Below are 21,553 nucleotides of genomic sequence, written 5' to 3' on the forward strand. Positions count from 1 at the left end.
CAGCAAATTATAGTCATCGTTGCAGTATTTGGCGTTGGAATAGCGGCAAAGTTGCCCGAGGCATTCTTCAGCGTTATTACAGCGGACGAAGTTTCTTGACGGGCACGTTCCCAAAGCTCAAAAGGCTCCAAGAAAATTTAGTAACGATAAATACGCATATTAATAATACATGACGAAAGATAAAGTCTCCTGTGTTTCATTATTATTACAATCAAATCAATACAACCCAAAAATAAAACTATAGCGCTCGAGAATGTCAGAATGTCTTGTTGGTATAGTCATCGTGAGATAAACGATTAGCTGAGAACTAAACTTTTGCTATTTTCGGATTATTCATATCTAATTGGTGCAGGGAATTCACTTTTGTCTCGAGAACTTTGAATGCATCACCAATGCGCATCAGCAAATGCAATTTTATATGGGTAAATTCGAAATCATCTCTAATACATTTGCATACTGTTTGACACATGTTATGAATGATGTAAGGAATACAGAAAGATATTAATATCTCAATAATTTTGGTTATTATTCAGTTCTCAAGCACTTATAGCTTTAACTTAAAAGAAATGAAGCGAAACTTCCACAGACGAATTCTCTATTGTAAGGACTAGAGTTGACGTGCGATTTCTCTTAATAAGGAAAGCTTCTTGTGCTGTGCTTGAGCGATTCTAACTTGAAATAATATCAATGGTGGATATAAATAGTATTGGCCAGCTTAAAGTGGTATGGTGTACTATTCAGGCAGTTAACACATCCGTAATTGGATCACTGTATTCATTATCTTTGAAATGGAGAGTAACTGGCCGTTCACGCTGACACAATTCCAGTTCATTATAATTAATTTAGTTGTTTGGTTTACCCGACCCCAAAAAGTTTATAATAATCAATTCACAAAACGATACGTCATAAAACTAAATAAAATACAAAGTTAGTCTACCCGGAGTTGATTATCGTTCTATACTTCTCATTCCAGTTTTTCAATCGAATAAGAAAAAAAAAAACGAAATCCAATCGAATTTAAGTGTCTATCGCTCAGACGAGCTGAAGGGCTGTCGGTTATTTTTCATCATAATGTCTCGCGTCGGAATCTGTCCGCTGGAACAGCTGCCGGACCTCTATATGTAGCTAGAACTAATATTGATAATACCATCATCCATCAACGATTTCCACGACACATTGGCGGAGTTCTATCCAGGAAAGAAGAAGAACGAAAAAAAAAAAACAAAAATAAAATAAAAGGGGAAACAAAAATCCCTCGATCGATACGGATGAGATATGAACAATCGGGTTCTTCTGTCGGGTTCAAACAAAAAACACGTCTAATATATATCTGTATAGGATATGAGAATGTACACACACACACACACACTGCAGCAGTCTCTCCGGATCACGTAAAAGGCCTGAAAGGGTGGGGCGTCCGAGCGTGTACACACCGTTCGTTCGGTTAGATGGCGGGAGAGGGGGAAGATCGATAAGAATCCGGGCGAACGGACGGACAATTCCATTTACGAATAAGGGGACGACCCTCTCATTTCCCCCCCGCCATCACCTTTTATCTTCTCGACAGCAAATAACACTAATGAGAACGAACGAAACCAAACCAGGGGTGGGGTAGAGAGGAGTGGCCAGCTCGTAGTTGAACCTCGCTGTGTGTGTATATTTACATTTTAGTGATTTTACACACACTGCTAAACAATGCGTAGAAGTTCTGCTGAATATTCCACTAACAATCGCTTTGATGGCATCTCACGTCTTCAATCAATTACGATGGCTATATACACTGCTGGAATCCAGTCGTATAATTTGATCAGAAAATATTTAATCCAATCAAAAATTATTCCCTCTCTTGGCTATCGTTTTTGAACGGTTGGGATTTAATTAGGGGGAGCGAGGGTCGATTTTTAATTTTCTATCGATACCTAAGAATAGCTAATTAGAATATTGTGTCGTCTGCTTACTTTCTGTTGCAATTTGCAAAAGGCAAGCTAAAGTTTCGATAAACGAAAAAGAGAAGATGCTCTAGATATTTTAAAAGATATAGAAAACTTAACCAACCTGACTGAACTCTCACTTTTACGAAAACGTACGTGGCTGCACGAAGAAATAGCACATCAAATAAAATGACAAAAATGTGGACGTGTGATTTCTCGTCGTGGCGTGGCTCACCATGCTCTTTTGCTCTCCACTCCAAGACTCCATGCTGTTTGGCAGGTAAATATAATTAAGAATACAAACGGAATGATTATTTGAGCTTAATTAGAACAGTTAAACATGTTCTCAAATTGTGGAATGTTCCTGATTAGCATTGATTAAGGTAACCCCTTTGACGATGCATGGCAGAATGCACTGTAACCTTTTCCTTTGTGCAGATTTGAGCCCTGAGCCAGCCATTGTAATCACAAGATATTAAATAGGCATAAGCAACAATCTCAGCATCATTGCGAGGATAATTTGTGTTCCTTTGACCTGCTAGATGTTTTATTGATGCATGACTTGCACGATTTGCATAAATGAATGTATTAAGTAAACCTCCAGAGATTCTCCTGTTGATTAACAACTAGGGTTTAATCAGTGTATCATTTTAAACTTTTCCTTGTTGTTTTTGTAAAAAAAAATTTCGTAAACCATTTTGTATTTTTGTCATCTAGATAAACAGCATCCAGTTTGATAGGAAAAAACTGTGTCCTCGTGTACGCCTATGTGAAGGTGGGTGTATTCACGAGGAGACCCTTTCCCCCTAAATCCCGGCTGGTGTCTTCAACCTTTCAGCGGATGGATGGAACGTATACTTGCAGATGGATGCCTGGCTGTGGATTTCCCAGGCTACAAGGTAGGACAAATTTACCTCTGTGCCTTTTGTTTTTCTCTATTTGGTGGCGTTTATCATAAATCGTTACGAAGTACGATTACTCCTGACCTGAACTTAGTCGATTGACTGGAACTTTGTTTTCTCTTGGCGTTTTTTTTTATTCAGTCAGGGTTTTTTCACTGCAGAGATCAGGCTTGTTTTGTGTACTACCTCACAACTTTGTCTGTGGGAAAAGTAAAAAAAATTGTATGCTCAATGCAAGAGTCATCTGCTGCTACACCGACACCTCCTCGTTATTCTTTTGCATTTGGGGAATTCTTTCGTTCATTTTTCAATTTTGGCGGTAAACAAGTTTCTACCTACGAACGCTAGATGGCCTTAAAAAACGGACGGACTCCCGCGGCCTCTCATTTTTCGGAGGTCGAAAGGAGGAACCTCTTGTTCCACCACCTACCAACCCATCCCATCCCACCAGCACCACCCTATAGACACACACACATACATAGAGAGAGAGAGAGAGCAGAGAGTTGATTATATTCCCTTTTTCTTTTTTATATTTTCTTCTTCTTTTTCTTTCCTTTCGACCCCCAAAGACATGCGGACCTTTCGGACGGTCGGCTTTCAGTCGCTGGGCAACATCGGCGGGAACCAAACGGACAGCGTCTAGCACGTGACGGCTATTCTATCGCACCGACACTTTTAACTTTTTTCTTCTTTTTTCGGTAAAAAGAAGAAGAAGAAGAAGTTTCCAACTCAAGACAAGAAGGAGATAAGAAACAAAAAACGGCCAGAGTGGCTCTTTTCCGTCCTTCTATATTCTGTGTGTGTGTGTGTGAGTGTCTCTCTCTGCTGTGTGTGTGTCTGTGTCTGTGTTATTAGTGCGCATTCAAAGTGGCCGCGTGTGTGTGGCGTATAATAGTGCGCCGAGCGGAGTATTAACCCAAAAAGAAGAAGAAGAGTCTGAAGAATAACATTTTTTGATTTAAGTTTGGCCAGCAGCAGCAGCAGGAACTAGAGAGAGAGATCCGGCTGGCTGGCTAGCTAGCTAGCTCTATAAGCTCCATTGCGGTGCGGTCGCCATGAACGACGGGATTGTATTCATTATTGTTGGGCCAGCGGTTATTATTCGTGGTGCTGGGGCTGCCTCCGTCATCGTCGATCACGCTCCGCCGTCCGGCGACAGCAGCAGCAACTAATCCGGAAGGAATTCGTTGACGGTAAATGAACCGTCGATTTATTGTTATGTGTAGTACCTCATTATTAGAACTTTGTGCTGGGCTGGGCTGGGCTCTCTCTCCTTTCTTTAGATTATTATTACATGTACACACACACAGTAGCAGCTCGTCTCATTATGAAAGGATCATGTGATGGACGGTGGTTGAGACTATTTTTTTTTATTATTTTATGAGACGGACAAATGCTCCGTGAAAGTCACCTTGGAGCCTCTTCTTCTTTCGTTTTTTCCTTTTTTTTCACGGTGTAGTGGACGAACGGACGCACAGCAGGTGGCCCGAGCTGAGCTCCGTTTTGGTGACTTGTCTGTTGTGATTGAGGCCATGTAGAATTGTTTGGCCGGAGAGAACAAAATGTCGAGATATATAGAAGCGGGCGGGACATAGTTTCGGGATCAAAAGTCTCTCCACCCATTCGAGTAATGCAAATGACAATTCTGTCCGACTTGATCAATTTCACCCGGTGTGTGCCCGGTTGTTGTCTAGCTCTCGCAGAGGGATGTCTAGATTGAAAGCATTCCAAAGGGAGAGAGAGATGGTTTATAAATAGACAGACTGGGATATACACGTAGGTTCTATAATAATAGGCACATCACTTATTGTTATTATTACACATATCCGTCGTGATTGAATGGATTGTGCTGTCAGGAGAGCCCAGGGTAAAGAAGAAAATAAGTTAAAGAGAAAGAAAAGAGAATAAAAAGATGGGTCAGTAACTTGTCGGAATCCGTCACCAGATAATAACTTATGGAGCCAGGCGAAAAAAAGACAAACTCGGAAGAACGCACAGCACTTGTCTTTCTCTCTTATCACCGTGTAAGAATGTCAATATAGGAATATATATATATATATAAATATAAGTTGTGTGTGTGTGTGTGTAGAGAATGGCGTGCCACATAGCCACTGCTCTGCTCTATGGGGGTATAATATTTGACTTTGGTTTTGTTTGTCTTCCCCATTTTTTTTTCTAAATCTGGACAAACATGAAGGCGAAGCACGAGCGAGAGCAGCACACAAAGATTCTTCGTTATATATATATTTTTTCTTTCTTTCTTTTATCATATTTATTCATTTTTGTGGTTTGGACATGAGAAGAATGAAAAATAACCAACCGGTCCTGGCGTGAACACAAGATGGAGATGTTTCATTCGTGATAACAAAACGGCCCCTGTAGAATTTATTTATTTTAATTTTTCCAACAACCCCTACAACTATTTTTTTAAAAAGAATATTAAAGAAAAGGGGGGTTCAACCAGTCGGTAGTATTTTCCTATCCTCTTAATACAACCCCTCGGAGCGATGCGAAACGGCGATAAAAAAAACTCCCATCCGGAATTATTACACACGGGAGAAACGGCCAGTGCGTGCCAGTCAGGACCGGTTTCAAGATATTTTATATTTCTTTTTTTATTTCAAAAAAATGAAGATGGGGGGAAATGGAATCAAAGTTGAGAACGATTTTCTTTTTCCTCTCGCCCGTGTGTAGAGTGTAGAGATTGGAAGGAAATTCAATTGTCGATTGGAATCGAAACATCCATCGCGCGCAAAAGAGATTCCTCTCTCTCTCTCTCTCTCTCGCTCCCAAATGTTTGTCTGTGTGTGCATACCTTTGATCGATGGAGAGAGAAAAAAAAAGTCTCAAATTTCTCGGAAATTGCCGGAAGGGTTTCCCCTTCTCCGTGCGGATAGCAACCAAGGCAGGCTCTCTTTTTTTTCCATTAAATTCTCTGAAGCGAAATGTTTCTTTTCTTTTTTTGAAATATTTTTTTCAAACCCAAACGGATATCAAGAAATGTGCGCAATCTCGATGTTGCCATCGCGACCCGCCGTGCGCTTTTTATCATATTTTCGCTATTTATATGTTTTACCATCTTCTTCTTCTCCTTCTTCCTGGAGAGCTGTATACTCACAATGTGCAGTTGTGCACAGACGGGGGCTCTTAAATAAGGAAAAAAGTGTGTTGGATGGGAGAGAGACGGTGGTGGTGGTGGTGGTGGTGGTGGTGGGCGGGAGTAGAGGAGGGAAATGATGGATCGTCTTTGACCGCGCGCATCCAGCGGAGCAGCGCCGCCGCCGCCGCTGCTGCTGCTGCTGCTCCGCCGGACCTGTTCCACACACACAACCGCAGCCACCGCGACATCCATCATCCGCGCCATCTCCAATGTGCAGCGAAATAAAATAAGAAAAGACCCAACACTGTTCTTTTTTTTTGTCCGTCTGGTTGTTGTTGTTGTTGTTGTTCCCATCCATCCGGAGTATAGGAAGTGTGGCGGTGATTTGTCGGTTTTTGTAGTTTGACAAAATGTTGTGATGGTGTAACCGAGTGCGTGAGAAAAACAACAACAATACCAAAAGGAGAAAAATCGATCGATTCTCGTCCGGATACACAACAGTCAACAGACAAAATAAAAAGGTACGGGATTTTTGTTAAATAAGAAATCGATTTGATCCATCCATCGGAGATTGAAATGGGCGTTGCAGGGCGAATATTCTAAGGGTATATACATAACATGTAACTATTATACCGTCTGATTATTATTAGAAAAAGTAGCGTTAGGCCCTTATATATATATTCTCCTGTGTAATAAGCCGGAGCCCATCTTGATGGATATTCTTCTTCTTTCTTTGCCAGATTGGAATCAAAGATTTTCCCTTTCTCCTTTGTACCCGTTCGAACCTTATAGGAAAGAAGAAGAAGAATAACAACAACAGTCAAGGGAATTTTTTCTTCTTCTTTTTGGCGTAGATGAAAAGGAACTTTCATGACAACAAGGCAGTTGCATACAATGGGTATATACTACATAGAAGCCATTTTCTTATATTTCTTTTTTTGGCGGTCATTTCGAACCGTGTGTGCCGGAGGGGGGCCTCCTTCTTCGTTCCCCCCTGTGTGTCTGCCGCCGATGCCCTTCGACGACCTATTTCTTATTCTTATTTTTTCGCCAGCAGACAAACCATCTAATCGGATACAATGCGCAACACAAAGGCAAAAGAAAAGAAAAGAAAGAAAATACTGTCTATAAAATCTATCCAAAGGCTATGATATAACAAGGAAAGAAAAGAAGAAACAAAAAAGTTTAGATCAACTAAATTGGGTTGACGACTTGACGTTGTGAATAACACAAAAGCTTTTAATGGAAAAGCTTGTTTTTTTGTTTTTAATATATTCCCTTATTAGTTCACTTTTGGGTTCCCGCTGCTCGCTCCAATAAGCAAATAAAATTAACCGGGAACAAAAGAAAAACTCGTATTTTTATTGACACTGTCGACTTTTTCTTTTGCTGCTGTACTTAATTATTCATAAAGAAAAACCCTGTGTTAGTTTGTGTGTATTAACGTAGAGCGACATTAGAGAGAAAGAAAATAAGGATAATCAAACAAGTGCCGGTGCCCCCGCGTCGCCCGTGTGTATAATATATCATTCCGCATGTGTGAGTCCCTTTTTTTTTTTTAAATATATACTTACGTGTGTACAGCACACATGCTATAAAGCTGCCAATCAAACAGCAGCAACACATACTACGTTCGTCGTTGTTTTGTTTTGTTTTAATTCAATGATGCAAGAATTTACACCCCGGGGAAACAATTGCGTGGGCTTTTTTTTTCCTGTCTGTGTGTACACGGTCGTCTCTCTCTCGCCATATGCCACATTTCTCTTTTTCTTTTTTTTCCTGGCGTGCGATGAATCAGCCCGTTTTTATTCTCCTTTGTTTCCGAGAATCTCACGTAATCAAGGAGCTCGTGAGTTGTGTATTTCTTTCCCTTTTTTGTTATTTTTTAGGAGAGGAGAGAGAAACCCACAAATGTGTAGAAGAGCTGTGTCATTCGCTTCTCCTTTATTAGGAAGAGAATCATTTTTGAGTCAATAGATATTAACTCTAGCCCTACTGTTTGATTTATGCCATCAGAAACTGTTTCTTCTTTCTTTCCTTATTTGAGAATAATATCTCGACATTTTTTGTCTTTTCTTTTCGCCTTTTTGTGATGTCTAACCTTTTCCAATAGGCCAAATAGGCAGTACTATCTGCGCTCGGATAGAACGGCACTATATAACTGTGAGAGCTGTGATGTGATGTTTTTTCCTGTTGAAGAATTCCCGCTGGCCACCTATACACAATACCAAACAAGGCAGTCCGGGCTTTGGTGATTTATCAACAGCGCCGAGTGTCTGTGTGTGTCTCCTATGGCTATGTCTGTTATACAATAGGCGACTGGTGTGTATATGCAAGAGAAAGGATTGTCACTGCGCCAAGAGAATCTGTCAGTATTATTTCCCCCCTTTTATTCTTTTGAAATCAAATAAAAGAGAGAGAGAGAGAGACCCCCGAAAACAGCACACACAAGAGGAGAATAATGCGGTCCGGCTTTGAATAAAACCAAATTTCGGACGTGATTCTACTACCTATGTAGATCTAAAACCTTGTACGGTCTAGAGACCCTTTTATTCCCACAAGTCTATATATATATAAACAACAAGGAATAAATGGCTCTCTTCTTTTCTTGTGCATAGCGATAGATGTAGTAGGCTGTAGACAATCTATAAAGCGATGCACATTTATTTCCAGCGGACAGCGTCACCATTTTTAGTCAAACAGGAGGCGTGCGTGTGTGTATAGAGAGACGACGTCGAGACGAGATTGATTAAACAGGCTCTTTTTTATTCTTTAATATTCATTCGCCTTTTTTTTCTCCAATCCAAAATGGCGCCCAATTTTGATTGGATCTCGATTTTCTATTTATCCCGAGCCATCGAATCCATAGAATTAATAATCAGCTCCGCAACTCTCTCTCTCTGGCAAGATTCGTGTGAGTCATTACTTGTGCTGCTGCTGCATCGTCATCTTTTATATAAGAGAATGACGCAAATCTCTCTACGTGATAGATTTATATCTGAATAATAGAAGGAAAGCTAATCGTAAGGGGGAAACTGCTGGCGTTGGCTGTTATACAACACGAGCCAGCGGGCCTCATCTGTTCCGGAATGGATGGAAATCGGATCGAATCGCTGCTGCTGCTGCTGCTGGTGCTGAGCTGGTCGAGCGAGAAAAACGCTCGGCGTGAGACCGATCAGGTTTTTAATAGTCTCAAACCCGGTCGTGTGGCCCATATTTTTGATTCCCCTTTTTTCTTCTTCTTAGGCCACTTTTTATTTCTTTTTTTCCAGTCGTAAAAAAAAATCAAAGAATAACGGATGAAATTGGGCAGCCAGAAATTGGGAGATTTGAATATTTAATCAAATGGCTATACAACTTGATTGGCAATCAGTTGCATTTGTTTATCGAAGAAAAGAGTTAACTCGAACCGGTGAGCAGTGAGGAACGAGTTCGTTAGAACGTTTAACTACAGTCACGCTACATCATACCCCAGCAGCACAACTCCCTTTTGGGTTCTTTTTTGACGTCTAATAATAAATTCAAACGCGCGGGAAAAATATATTTTTTTCTTCTTCTTCGACGCTATGTGGATTCACATTTCAAATCAGGTTCGCTCGAAGAATAATCCGAGATAGGCGATCGCTATACTACAAGCGCCAGAGTCCAATAACTATCCCGTCAGGATATTATAGTAGTATGTAGACGGGCCAGCCAGCATACTGTATTTGTGTTTATTACACACGTTCTCCTATGCATGTTTGCATGGGCGAACAAGGAGCCTATCCGACTATGATGTCACGCGATACTACGTGTAAGCGTATAGCCCCCTTTTTTCTTTTTTTAAATAAAAATAAAATAAAAATAAAAAAGTTATTTTTCCACTTCTTGTGCGGTCCTCTAATAAATACGATGATGACATCCGACTCCGCCAACGATTAGGAAATGTTATTTCTTTTTTTTTTCTTCTTCTTCAAAATTTTATTTTCCACATTGGATGGCCATTAAAAATAAAAATATGTGCGCGGTGTATTAATATCACACAGCTGACCAAATGGCAGACATGAAACGCAGTAGATTTTTTTTTTATGTGGGCCAGTTTAACAGCAATTTCAGCACTGTATTATGTGTGTGTAGTTGACTATATAACATGAACTGCTGCTGGAAAGAGAGAGAGAGAGAGTTGAGGGGAAACACATTCCAGGTGTTGCGTGACTTCACGGTTCACGGAAAGCGGCGCACCCCCTTTTGTTCGTTTGGGCTTTTTTTTGTTCGTGTGATGATGGCGGTCGTGGTAGACGATTTGAAAGGAATAAGAAGAACAAGAAGAAGAAGACACAAATCTTAAACGGAGTTGAGAGCACATACACACACATACCAAAGGGGATTTGTTGTTTTATTTGTGTGTGGCTGCTGCTGCTGCTGCTCAAACTGAATAGAAGTAGATGGATAGGGTTGACGGGGGTTGGAGCTATTGTTTCCATTTTTCTCTTGTGGCTGGTTACACGTTATATACGTCAAGAATAACACAGAAAGTCGGTGGCGATATAATACACATTGTGGTAGTGCTGGGGGTCGGCCCTCATTTCGGACGGCATTTGTTTCTCATCTCCAAACCCCCCGCTGCTGCCTATAGACCCCTGGAAAAGAGAGAGAGGAACTTCCAGGAGCAGCAGCACACTGTCAGTTCTAGATATTCTATATACAAAACAATTTACGTTATCCTGCTCCTTCCCCTGCTGCTGTTGTTGTTGTTGTTCTTTCTACTTTTATATATGTGTGTGTATTCTCCGAAAAAAAAGTTTTTATTTTCTGGTGGCGGTGAAGATTGTTTTTTCTGGTCCTCCCCCTGACCGGCTGTTTTCACTCCAAATGAAAATAAGAAAGAAAAAAAATCTCCCGTGTTATGAGCCTGGGCGTGTGTGTGTGTGTGTTGTTGGTGTGGCATCTTGCATTCGACTCTTTTCATTGCGCCCCATATAGCCCAGGCTATACAAGATGAGGACCCTCAACTAAAAAAAAAAAAAACCCGGCCCAATGTTTGGACAAGAGTTTGGGTCCAAACACTCGAGACACATCGCCAGAGAGAGAGGCAGAGAACAATATAATAAAAACCCCGAGTCCCGCCATATACAACAACAACCGACTGGGAAAAAAAGGTCGTCGAGATCTCTCTCCATTCATTGTAAAAAAGTTTGTCTTGCCAAAGACGCACCGTCACAACATTTTTTCTATAACATCACTGCGTGAAAGCTAGAAAATGTTTCAGGGTGTATACACACCTTTTTTTTATAATAACGAACGTATTGACATCGTTATATTTCCAATTCAACACGTTATTTTTTGTATAAGAAGTTTATTTTATTCATTTTTTCTTGGTACAACTTAATATCGGATGGTTCAATCTGGCCGGATGATATTCATCTCTCTCTCCCCTGGAGTAAAAATATTTCTCCGTCTATTATTCATGAGATTTTTTTAACAAAATTCTTTCTCCCCCCGTTTTCTTTCTTATTTTCCATTTTGTTCAAAAACGACAAAAACGGTTTTGGGAAAGTTGGAACAAGAGACTCTCTTCTTTTTTTCCTATCTCTCTCTCTCGCTGTGTAGATGTAGGAGAGATCCTTCCTTCCATCTCCAGAGTCTAAGACGATTATGACCATCATTACTGGCCTTCATTATCAGCTTTATTATACGGTCCTTTTGGGTATGGATGCCCGTCCCTACGTCCCTATGGGTCCCGGCTTTTTTCTCTTCTCTTCTATCCGCGCGGTCTCTCTCCGTTCATTATAATTTGGTTCTTTTTTTCCCTTTTATTCTTGAATGATGTTGCCCAGAAGTCTAGACAATCAAAAAAAGCCCTTTTTTGTTATTTTCTCGTTTCCCCTTTTTAAAATAAAAATCGGGTTGTTTATTAGTGTGGGGGTGAAGTTTTTAAAAACAACAAAAATCGATGACATTGTTTAGTTGTTTGTAGGGATTTGAAGAGTTTTCCCAGATAAATATCAAGAGAGATTTTTATTTTATTTTTTAAATCGAAAGGGTTATTTATTTGAATGATTGGATTTTCCATAAATTTTTTCCAACCCCCTGACTCCATATTGCTGTGGCCTGGACTGCTTGGTTACTTCCTCTATACGCGCCACACATCGGAATCGATTCATTATTCAAATGACGCGCGCGCGCCCGCGCGCTTTTATTCAAATTTTCGAATGTGATTGCAGCAAAGGGGGGTTGACTTTTCTTGACTGCGGCGGTGAGTGCCCAAACTTTATTTATAGGCGACCAGGGGGAAAAGAAAAAGAAGGGGAGAAGAATATTCTACCGACACATAAATACCCAAATTATTATTATTATTATACCTCCCCTCTATAGACTTTTAACTTATTTCTTCGTCTGCTGGAAACATCTCAACGCAAAAGTTTCCTCCCCTAACAAAAAAAAATTTAGTTGTCAACCTTTCCACGTACACACGAAAGTTTCTTTTACGAGCGTAGGCCTCTCTCTCTATTATTTCTCAAAGGAAATCCGAAAAAGAAAAAATCTAAGAAAGGTTATATCTCCATTTCGGAAATGAAGAGAAGTAAAAACCGCCCAAAAATACACACACTCTCTCTCGTCTGTAGCTCTCGCTATCTTGGCGTTCAAACAGAGCCCAAACAGCAGAGAGCAAAAGCATTTTTCCCGAGAATGGGGCAAAAAGAAGAAGAGGGAGAACAAGTCAAAAAGATAAAGCCATCAAAAGTGAACCAGAGGAATATGTGTCTGTGTATAAATATCAAAAAGAGTCTATACGAGTTGGAAAAAAAAGAAAGAAGCTGCCGGAGAGAGAGAAGAGAGAGAGAATTCCTAAGAGAAGTAGAGTTGATTGCCTGTTGGGATGTGTCATCAAATCCAACTCTCAATCATGTCAGAGCTCTTTTCTTCTTATAACATTTTCTTCCTTCCTTCTTTTTTCTTTTTTTACTGGAGTATAGATGTGTAACATTACTTTGGAAGACAGCCTGCAAAAGGATATATAACCCCCCCGACAACCAGAAATAGATCCACACACACATACAAAAGAAAGAGAAAAAAGGAAATATTCCAGACTACTCTCTTTTATGTCCAGCCATTTTTATTGAACTTTTTTTTTCCTCCTTTTTTTTCTTTCCTTTTCTTCATGGGACTTAAACGGGGCACCGTGTAACGACGTGTTGTTATGTAACGACTGTGCAGCGCCGCTCGGTTTCTCTCTCTCTCTCGGTGATGACTCTGCTCGTAAATAATCGGCGCGCATATTTCCTCCCAACTCTACACAAAATAACAGGGTATGTGTAGTAGAATATAAAAATAAAGGGGGGAAAAAATGCGCCTGTTGACGTGTCGTTCACACCGCTCCGCTCGCTCCTACTCCTATATACTACAGTTCAGGCGAACGTCATATTTATAGCGAAACGCGCTGGGGCCAAAATGATTTACGACCGAATTGTTTTTTCTTCTTCTTTTTATTTTATTTTAAAAAACCCGCCCTAAGGTCTTGGAGGAACAAAACATCCAAGAAATCAACTCTTCCCGACTCGTGTGTATAGTATATTTAATATCGAATTTCCGTCGAGAGAATTCAATAGAATATCAGCCAGAAGGGGAAAATATGAAATAACTCTGAGCTAGAGATCACAGACGTCTATACGGAAATTCTTGTTAGTATTACATTGGGTTATGTAATAACATCCTCGATAGGAGAAAATCAAAACGAGTGCCGATAGACATTTTCAAATCTCCCGCGCGCCGTATTATTATTACAAACATCAAATAGGAGAAATGATGAAATTTGATTCGCTTCGTTGAACTTTCTTCTTCTCTCCACAAAAGCCAATTGATTTATTCCGCGCCAGCTATTTGGTTATGTTGTTTCAACGGGCCAGTTTCAAACCCCCCACTAGTTTATTTAAACGTTACCGGATGGTCTTAGTATTTCCCCCCTTTTACTATATTCCGTAAGACCATCTGTTTAGAATTTTCAAAAAGTGGTAACTGATATTTTTCCCCACTAATGTCTTCAACATATTTTCTCATTTAGACTTTTGGAGCGCCGGTGGAGATCATCTTTCGTCTGCTGCTGTGTACATACATACAACCAGGATACAACAACTTGGCAGTTTTTCGGACTTTTCCCCCCGTGTTGTTTGTCGCTCGGTGCTTTTTTCCCTACTGGACAATTTGATTTGTTTGGCGATCGTCAGTTGTCTGGTGTGCGGAGGATCCAAGAACAACATTTGAAAGAAGAAATGATGATGGGGCCGCCCGTCTGGACGTCGGCCGTCTTCACCGTCCTCCTCCTCCTATTGGTGCCAAGGATCGACGCCTCTGGCAGCAACTCCGCTCTCAAAGCCAAGGTACACACACAATTTCTCTTTAAATATTCCGGAGAAGATGAAAAATATGAAACTCACACAACACCTGCGCTTCGGATGCATTTCACCAGTTGAATTAACGGCCAAAAGAAAACAAATATATGTCTGTCTCTCTCTCATATTTTTCACGAATCAATAAACCTAATGGGGCGGAATCAATCACGAAAAGCTCTTCCAGCTTCTCCAGCTGCCACAAATGGCTGGAGGAGAGAAGAAATATTTAAAAAAATAAATATCCATCCAGCGCTCCTTGGGTGGTTCAACCCTTTTCGGAGATGATGCCCTAATGTGTGCGCATATATATCCGTTACGTGTGTGTGTGTGTGTGTCTAAGGTATATACATATGGGTCCTGCCCATCGAATTCTTTTTAGCCGATGCGCCTCGTTGGTCTCGGCGACTGGCCAACCCAAATATGAAGGCGTCGCTGACAACTTGGACGCCGGTCGGCGGCGGTACACTAGTCGATATGACGGGAATAGAAATCGAGACCCCGCGTTTCTCTGTGTGTGTATGTGTGTGTCTGCCTCCTGTTTATACTAGCGTCCTGCCACACTATATAACTGCTCTGGTGTGTATAGTGTACACAACACTCGCTCGGTTTAGTATTTAAACATTTTTTTGATATTTCTCCTTGGAGAGGAAAAAATAACATTAACATTCCCTTTCGCAACAACAACAACAACAACAACCGAGTTAAATTCCCGAATGTAATTTATCCGGCCAAAAAAGAAAAGAATGTCCGCCCTGGGGGCATCTAGCCATCTCTCGTTTAGCAATAGACATTCCGTTTTTATTGTGACGTGACGACACTGAGCTAAAGGGGGGACAGGGGACAAGCGAATGTAACGCCATTCTCACGACACGACAGACATTTTCGTGGTGGACATTCTATTCTATCCTTGTCTAAATATACACGACTCCACCCGGTAAAGATTATTAGATGTTTATTCTTTTGATAAACATCGGCGGGTTCTTTTTTGATTAAAATAACGACAATGTTATCAAATCTTTTCTCTTGTTTTGATATCAATTCCCTTGTTGTATTTTTTTTTTGGCGATGCTGCGGGGGCTTATAACCGAAAAAGTTTGTTGTGGAACAACTTTGCGTGACACGCTTTTTCTGCACGACATGTGTGCGTATCCAATCGTGTTGTTTTTTCATCTCCCCCCGTGTAGAACAGAGAGAGAGAGAGAGAGATAGATAGGGAAATTGTTAACAGCTCATTGAACCTGTTTTTCTTATTCTTTTTCGTTTTGTTTGAGTTTGGTTGATTCTTTTTTTCCTTTTTTTTGTCTTCCATGTTGACGGATCTCATCGTCAGATAAGCCCTTCACCGCCATCTTCTCTCGCGGGGCTTATTCACGCGTGCTGCATTTTTGTGCGGTCCCCGGTACTCCATGCCATCGTGAAAAAGGGCGGGTCATTTGGCTTTCGGGGGGCCTGATGTTTCTCGTGACTGAAGGCGTGACGATTCACCTTTTTTTCTCTTCTTCTTCATTCAGCCCCTTCGATTATAAATCTTATACACATCGTGATCGCATCGAATATTTGTGTGTCTAGTAGGGGCCTCGCCAGCGCTATGCATTTAATTTCCCGCGCCTTGTAATAATAATATTTAAAAAAAAAAGAAAAACGAACCGGTTTATAGCGGGCGGGTGGTGGGCGCTGTATGTTTATTATTAACTCCTTTTTTTGTGTGTGTGTGTGTCTGCAGTCTAATATTAAAATAATAATTTATAATTCCACGACAGCCGTATTTTCTTTCTATTATGCAGTGGCTAACACTGCAGACTACTGGGGAGTCACAAGTCGATATAGAATTGTTTGTTTCCATTTATTATCCCCGTCTGTAGTGGCCTAACCGAGGGCCTAACTAACTAATCTATGATTTATTAATATTTCTTTTCTATTTGAAAAGGGTCACGACGCCCTGGAAGACGACACGGACGATGCGGCGGCATATGCGCGTTACATGGCCGCTACCGAAGCCTCGGCTCCGCTGATGCAGCGACGCTCCCAGCAACAACAACAACAGCAACAACATCACGATTCCGCCGTTGTGTCTGCTGCTGTTGGCAGCAGTGCTGGTGGTGCTTCATCTTCTTCTTCTGCCAGCAGCAGCAGCAGCAGTAGTCATAGCCCAGGGACTAGCAGCAGCAGCAGCAGCAGCAGGGCCTCGACTCCTTTCAAAAGTATTTACCGCTCCTCGGGTGGTCACGTGACTCTGCTGCATTCCAACGACTACGCGGCGGCCATGGCCGGCACGACCCGGCGTCGCTTGGTCCACGTCTGGAGCCCCTGGTCCGCCTGGTCGCCGTGCAGTCGCACTTGCGGCGGAGGAATCACCGCCAGACACCGCACCTGTCGCGTCGAATACGCCAGGTATTTATTATATGACATCATCTAGTACAATACAACAGGATATGCAAAATGTCATCATCATCATTCACACTGGGAAGGGGAATAATAAAAATATTATTATTATTTTGGCGACAATAAGGGTTTCGGAAGGATCGGGAATCCGGTCGAGTTACCAGCAATGCATCGGCGAATCGTCGGAATATTCGTCGTGCAATCCGCAGTCGTGCTCGACGGCAGCGGCCGGACATCCGGAAGATTTCCGGCTCTTTCAATGCTCGCTCTACAATAACCGGACCATTCGCGGCCATTACGTCGCTACTTGGACTCCATATCAAATGGGTACGTCTACTACTTATAGGCCGGGTCAAATTTTATTCCCTTCAAATAATCTCCCCCCTGATGCTTTGATCGGTTTTGAACGGTTTGTATGGTAGTGGGTCGATAGTTTACAAAAATGGTTTCTATCGATTTCTAAGAAAAGTGTCGTCTGCTTTTGTTTTGTATTTCAAAAATGAGACGAAGTTTAAGGTTACAAACAAAAAAGGAAATGATACTATTAGAAATTATATTATCATTAGAAATGATTTGAAATGTATTGTTGAAGCACATCTGTGTTTACAATCTATCTGGAAAGTGATTGTGTTGAAATGTGAGAACTTGGTAAACACAAAATTTGCTATTTGTTCTTTGCTGTTTGAGATTGGAGCTTAAACATTTTTGAATCTGTAAATCATTCAACGTAATTGTGAAACAAACATTGGTTGTTTGTGTGAAAATCAATCCATTGTTGTTCCTGCAGGAAAATCACAAGTTTATGTGAAAAACAATCATGTTGATATTAGAACTTCTCATCTTTTCTTGCAAGCTTATATTAAACCTTGTTCATTCAGTTTACTTTGCAAACAAGAAAACACATTCTTGCTCGTAATTTTAAACATTCTGATTTCTTTGGAGGAACAGCAAATTGACGACAAACCTAATTCAATTAAAAAACATTTTAACTTTTAAACATTAAAAGCTAAGTGTAACTGTAAATTATGTGACCAAGAGAGACAGACCGCCACAGAACTGGCAGCTCCCCTTATTTTATGTATAAACACCACGGGATGATGAATTTGATCGAATAACCATTTCCATTTGGATTGCAGGAGCGAATCAGTGCGAGTTAAGCTGTCGGGCGGGCAACAAGCCCAACGGATTGGTCTACTCGTTTGGCAAAGTTTTGGACGGCACGCGCTGCACCATCGATCCCGAAAATCCATACAAAGAGTTCTGCATCAACGGCCGGTGTCTCGTAAGTCTCAATCAGATTGGGCGTGGGGGATACACTAAAAAGAAAAAGCGGCTAATCTTATAACCATCTAAGCAATAAAACGACAATAAAATATCCCCCCGAAAGCTCGTGTAAAAAGCTTTTATGCAGTTCGAATCCTTAAACTAAAAAGATCGAAAGAAAAAGGAGAGACCACACCTCTCTGTCTTGATGTCCAGCTGTCCATAATATTATGCAATTAAATGACCATGCCATATATTATTATTACACACAAACGGACACGTATAATATAAAACTATAGGTGTCTATAAGTTGTCGAGCGTGTGTGTGTGTGTGTCGTGTTTTGTGTGTGTGAGAGAGGGAGAAAAATAGAGCCGTCCTCGGGGTGGCGATAAAACTGTCTCGCTCGACTGATGATTATCTTGTACATCTTTTCTCTCTCTCTTTCTCTTTTTCTCTCTCCCTTGTGTATAAATATAGGCGGTAGGCTGTGACGGACGGGTGGGGTCTCCGGCCAAGCGAGACATGTGCCACGTCTGCGGCGGCAACAACGGCACGTGCCAGAGAGTAGCCGCCGTCGCCTTCCCTCAGAATGCCGACATGCCCCTCAAGACACGCAGCCCTCAACGAAGTAGTACGTTATTATTATTATTTGGGCTATCTGGATACATCCGTAAAAAAGAAAAAAACACCTTACAGATGCGGAAGATATTTTCTTCCGGAAATGTTTCAACAAGAAATTGACGAGTTAATTAGATTTATTAAATTTTTTTATTTTTCCTTTTTGTAGTGACGGAAACTTATGGATACAGTCCGGTAGTCCGCATACCTCGAGGTGCCACTCACGTCCGCTTGACGGACAACAGCAGCAATTACCTCGGTAACATTTAGTCACGATAATTTATTGAAATAACAACGTCTAATTTACTAAATGATGTGTTTCTTTAAATTCCGTTACAGCATTGATGGACGAACGTGAACGATATTTCCTGAACGGCAACTGGATCGTGGACTGGCCGGGCCGTTACGAAACGTCGGGAGTGGCTTTCCATTATGAACGCGTCAAAGACTCGGAAGTGGTGCACAGTCGTGGGCCATTGCAACAAGATCTCATCGTCATGGTATGCCCATGTTCCATGGCCGGCCCGACTAGTCGAAATCTCTCCTTCTCTCTCTTTCGCTCGACAGGCGCTCTGAGCTGGATGCCCTCCGGTTATCTAGCTTCTCCTATTTATCCCTCTAAATAGCCCCGTAGCCCTCTCTTCCTCTATCAGATAAATAGTAGACGGCCGAGTGTATAATAAGCTGCTGCCGGATCGCGTATTCAATGACGCGTGACTCTTCTGGCGTAGTGAGCATTACCGATCCCGACTTGCTCATCGCCCGTATAATGACAGCTGCTGCCGGGCACACAGCAAATGTGGCCCGGCTTCAATAGAAAAAAGACCTTCACAGATCTCAGCGAGTCATTGAAGCCGATCAATGATCACATAGGGGACATGGGGACCCATTTTTTTTCTTTCTATTTGGCTTTTCTTTTGATCATGGGGGACGCGTGATTCATCGATCAAGAGCCGGATGAGTCGTTATTATATCAGTCGTCAAATATTTTTTTTTTCTTTTTCTTTATTTCTCCGACTGACTGGCTGCTTATTTCCGCTCTATTGGCTGCTGCTGGCTGCCTTCATCAAGTCGTGAGCCAACGACAAGGACGTGATCACGAATAGATTAGAGCTTAGATTGCCCTGGCGTTGACAACGATCAAGTGGAACGCGGCCGACCATAATGATGTGTAGCTAGCTTCTGATTTCCTAGAGAGACGATCGTATAAAATGATCGGTCTACTTTTTTCTGGGAATCGAATGATTATGCTAATCGTCTAAAAAGAATCTTACTGGATCATGTGTGTCGTATTCGTTACGAAATTTGTATTCAACAGGTTCTGGTGAGGGAGAAAGATCCGGCCATTTATTACGAATACTGGATGCCACGTCAAGCTCAACTTTATCGGATGACGGTGGACGCTTTCGCTTCGGATGCCCAGCGGGTGGTCTCGGCCCGCCCCACCGTGGCCCCGACCACCAGCCGACCCAGCACGACCACCCGACGGATATCTACATCGAGGGTGACAACAACGACGGCCAGGCCAATTACCACAACGACTCCGGCGGCCCCCCTGGCTTTCCGGCATCACAACGAGACGGGCGAAACGGATTTGAGCGATTGGGATCAGTACGAGCCTCAGCCGACGGCCGCCAGTTTAGTCAGGAGTCCACCCCGAATGACGTACGGCAGTTTCATGATTCCTTTCTTCGGCTCCTTCGCAACAACAACCACCACCACCACTACGACGCCCAGGACGACTACCACCAGCGCCCCGACTAAAAAAAGCCGTTCCAGGGGCTCCAAGAAGAGCAAAGCGGCCAACGGAGTTCACAACATTGACGAGGTGCGCCACCATCTCGGACTGATCCACAAAAAGCATCCGAAAACCTCGTCGGCCGTCAGGAGCGGAGCGAACAACGGACCCAGCCACCAGTCGCCGTGTTCCGTCGACGGATCCTGCTGGAAAACGGTCAACGGCAAGAAGCATTTCTGTCTCAGTGAATTCGGTAATTTATTTAATTTTTAAAATTTGAATTTTTTAGTTTTCTTCCGTTTCTTTAATTTTGTCTGTTGCGATTTGACGTTCCAGTTTTGCGGTGCAAAGTGCTCAACTACGAGGTGATTAACGGAGAAACGCGCTACGAGATCCAGGTGGTTCAATCCTACAAGAACATGATCCCAATTTTGAACCGTGAATTCATCTGGGCTGAACCGGTGGCCGATTGCCCCTGTCCGGCCCCTTATCTCCGGACTGGCACCGACTACATCATCATGGGCAAGACGGACAGGAAATTCCGACGTAACGAGATCCGGCTCCTCCTCGACTCGGACAGTTACGTGCGCGTCTACAACCAGGCCAATGCGGAGCGAGTGCTGCGCATCCGCCGAGACGAGGCCAAATTCTGTCAGAAATATAAAACGAAATTCAATCTCACGACCTAAGATAATTGGGTTAGTTTTTCCCTTTTTTTTCTTCTTTTAACACAATATAAGTCAATGTAATGTCTTCTTCAGTACTATACATATTGACGTTGGTCCGCCCACCTTAATATACGCAAGTGGCGTTGGACGGATTGGAACATGAAAAAGAAAAGTGAATTAAAAAAAGACGTTTGATATTTGTGTTGCTATTGGCATCTTCAGTGTTTGTGTCATATAGTCTGGTTTGATAGATTTCGTTATGAATATAGTTGAAATCGTCTAAATGTATAAATAATCATGACATTTAAAAAAAATTGGTTTCGTCAAGTCTAGCGCTAGCTGAATGATATAATATCACACTTGTAAATACATGCGATTGTACGATCAACTTTTAAATGTGTTTTTTTTTTTTGCTTGCCTGTACCATGTTGATTAAAAATGAGTTGCTGTTTATTATTTGTCCCGATGACTGTAATACAAGCTTCGTTTTGACTGTCAACTTGTCGTGACACGAATCTCGCGACCTTTGGTCTTTCCCGTTTTTTTCCCCCCCGTCGTCGATTGTTTTTCTGTTGCCATGA

The 21,553-nt window shown here is 41.9% G+C and overlaps 1 protein-coding gene across 3 annotated transcripts; it reads left to right on the forward strand.

The window, feature by feature from the left end:
• The first annotated feature begins 1,940 nt into the window (after positions 1-1,940).
• Positions 1,941-21,471, forward strand: LOC124206994 (ADAMTS-like protein 5). Of its 3 annotated transcripts, none has more exons than XM_046604230.1 (11): positions 1,941-2,211; positions 2,649-2,830; positions 13,975-14,290; positions 16,230-16,693; positions 16,812-17,011; positions 17,821-17,966; positions 18,426-18,579; positions 18,736-18,825; positions 18,906-19,066; positions 19,885-20,557; positions 20,641-21,471. In XM_046604230.1, the coding sequence occupies exons 2-11, from the start codon at positions 2,796-2,798 to the stop codon at positions 20,991-20,993; spliced, it is 2,592 nt and encodes an 863-aa protein (XP_046460186.1). In that variant the 5' UTR covers positions 1,941-2,211; positions 2,649-2,795; the 3' UTR covers positions 20,994-21,471. The 3 variants fall into 3 exon arrangements, with proteins under 3 accessions (XP_046460186.1, XP_046460187.1, XP_046460188.1); XM_046604231.1 differs by having other exon boundaries at positions 1,971-2,211; positions 18,426-18,576; XM_046604232.1 differs by lacking the exons at positions 1,941-2,211; positions 2,649-2,830; positions 13,975-14,290 and adding an exon at positions 3,362-4,026.
• Positions 21,472-21,553: the final 82 nt, after the last annotated feature.

This window comes from Daphnia pulex, chromosome 11 (assembly GCF_021134715.1).
Source record: "Daphnia pulex isolate KAP4 chromosome 11, ASM2113471v1".
NCBI classification, from domain to species: domain Eukaryota; kingdom Metazoa; phylum Arthropoda; class Branchiopoda; order Diplostraca; family Daphniidae; genus Daphnia; species Daphnia pulex.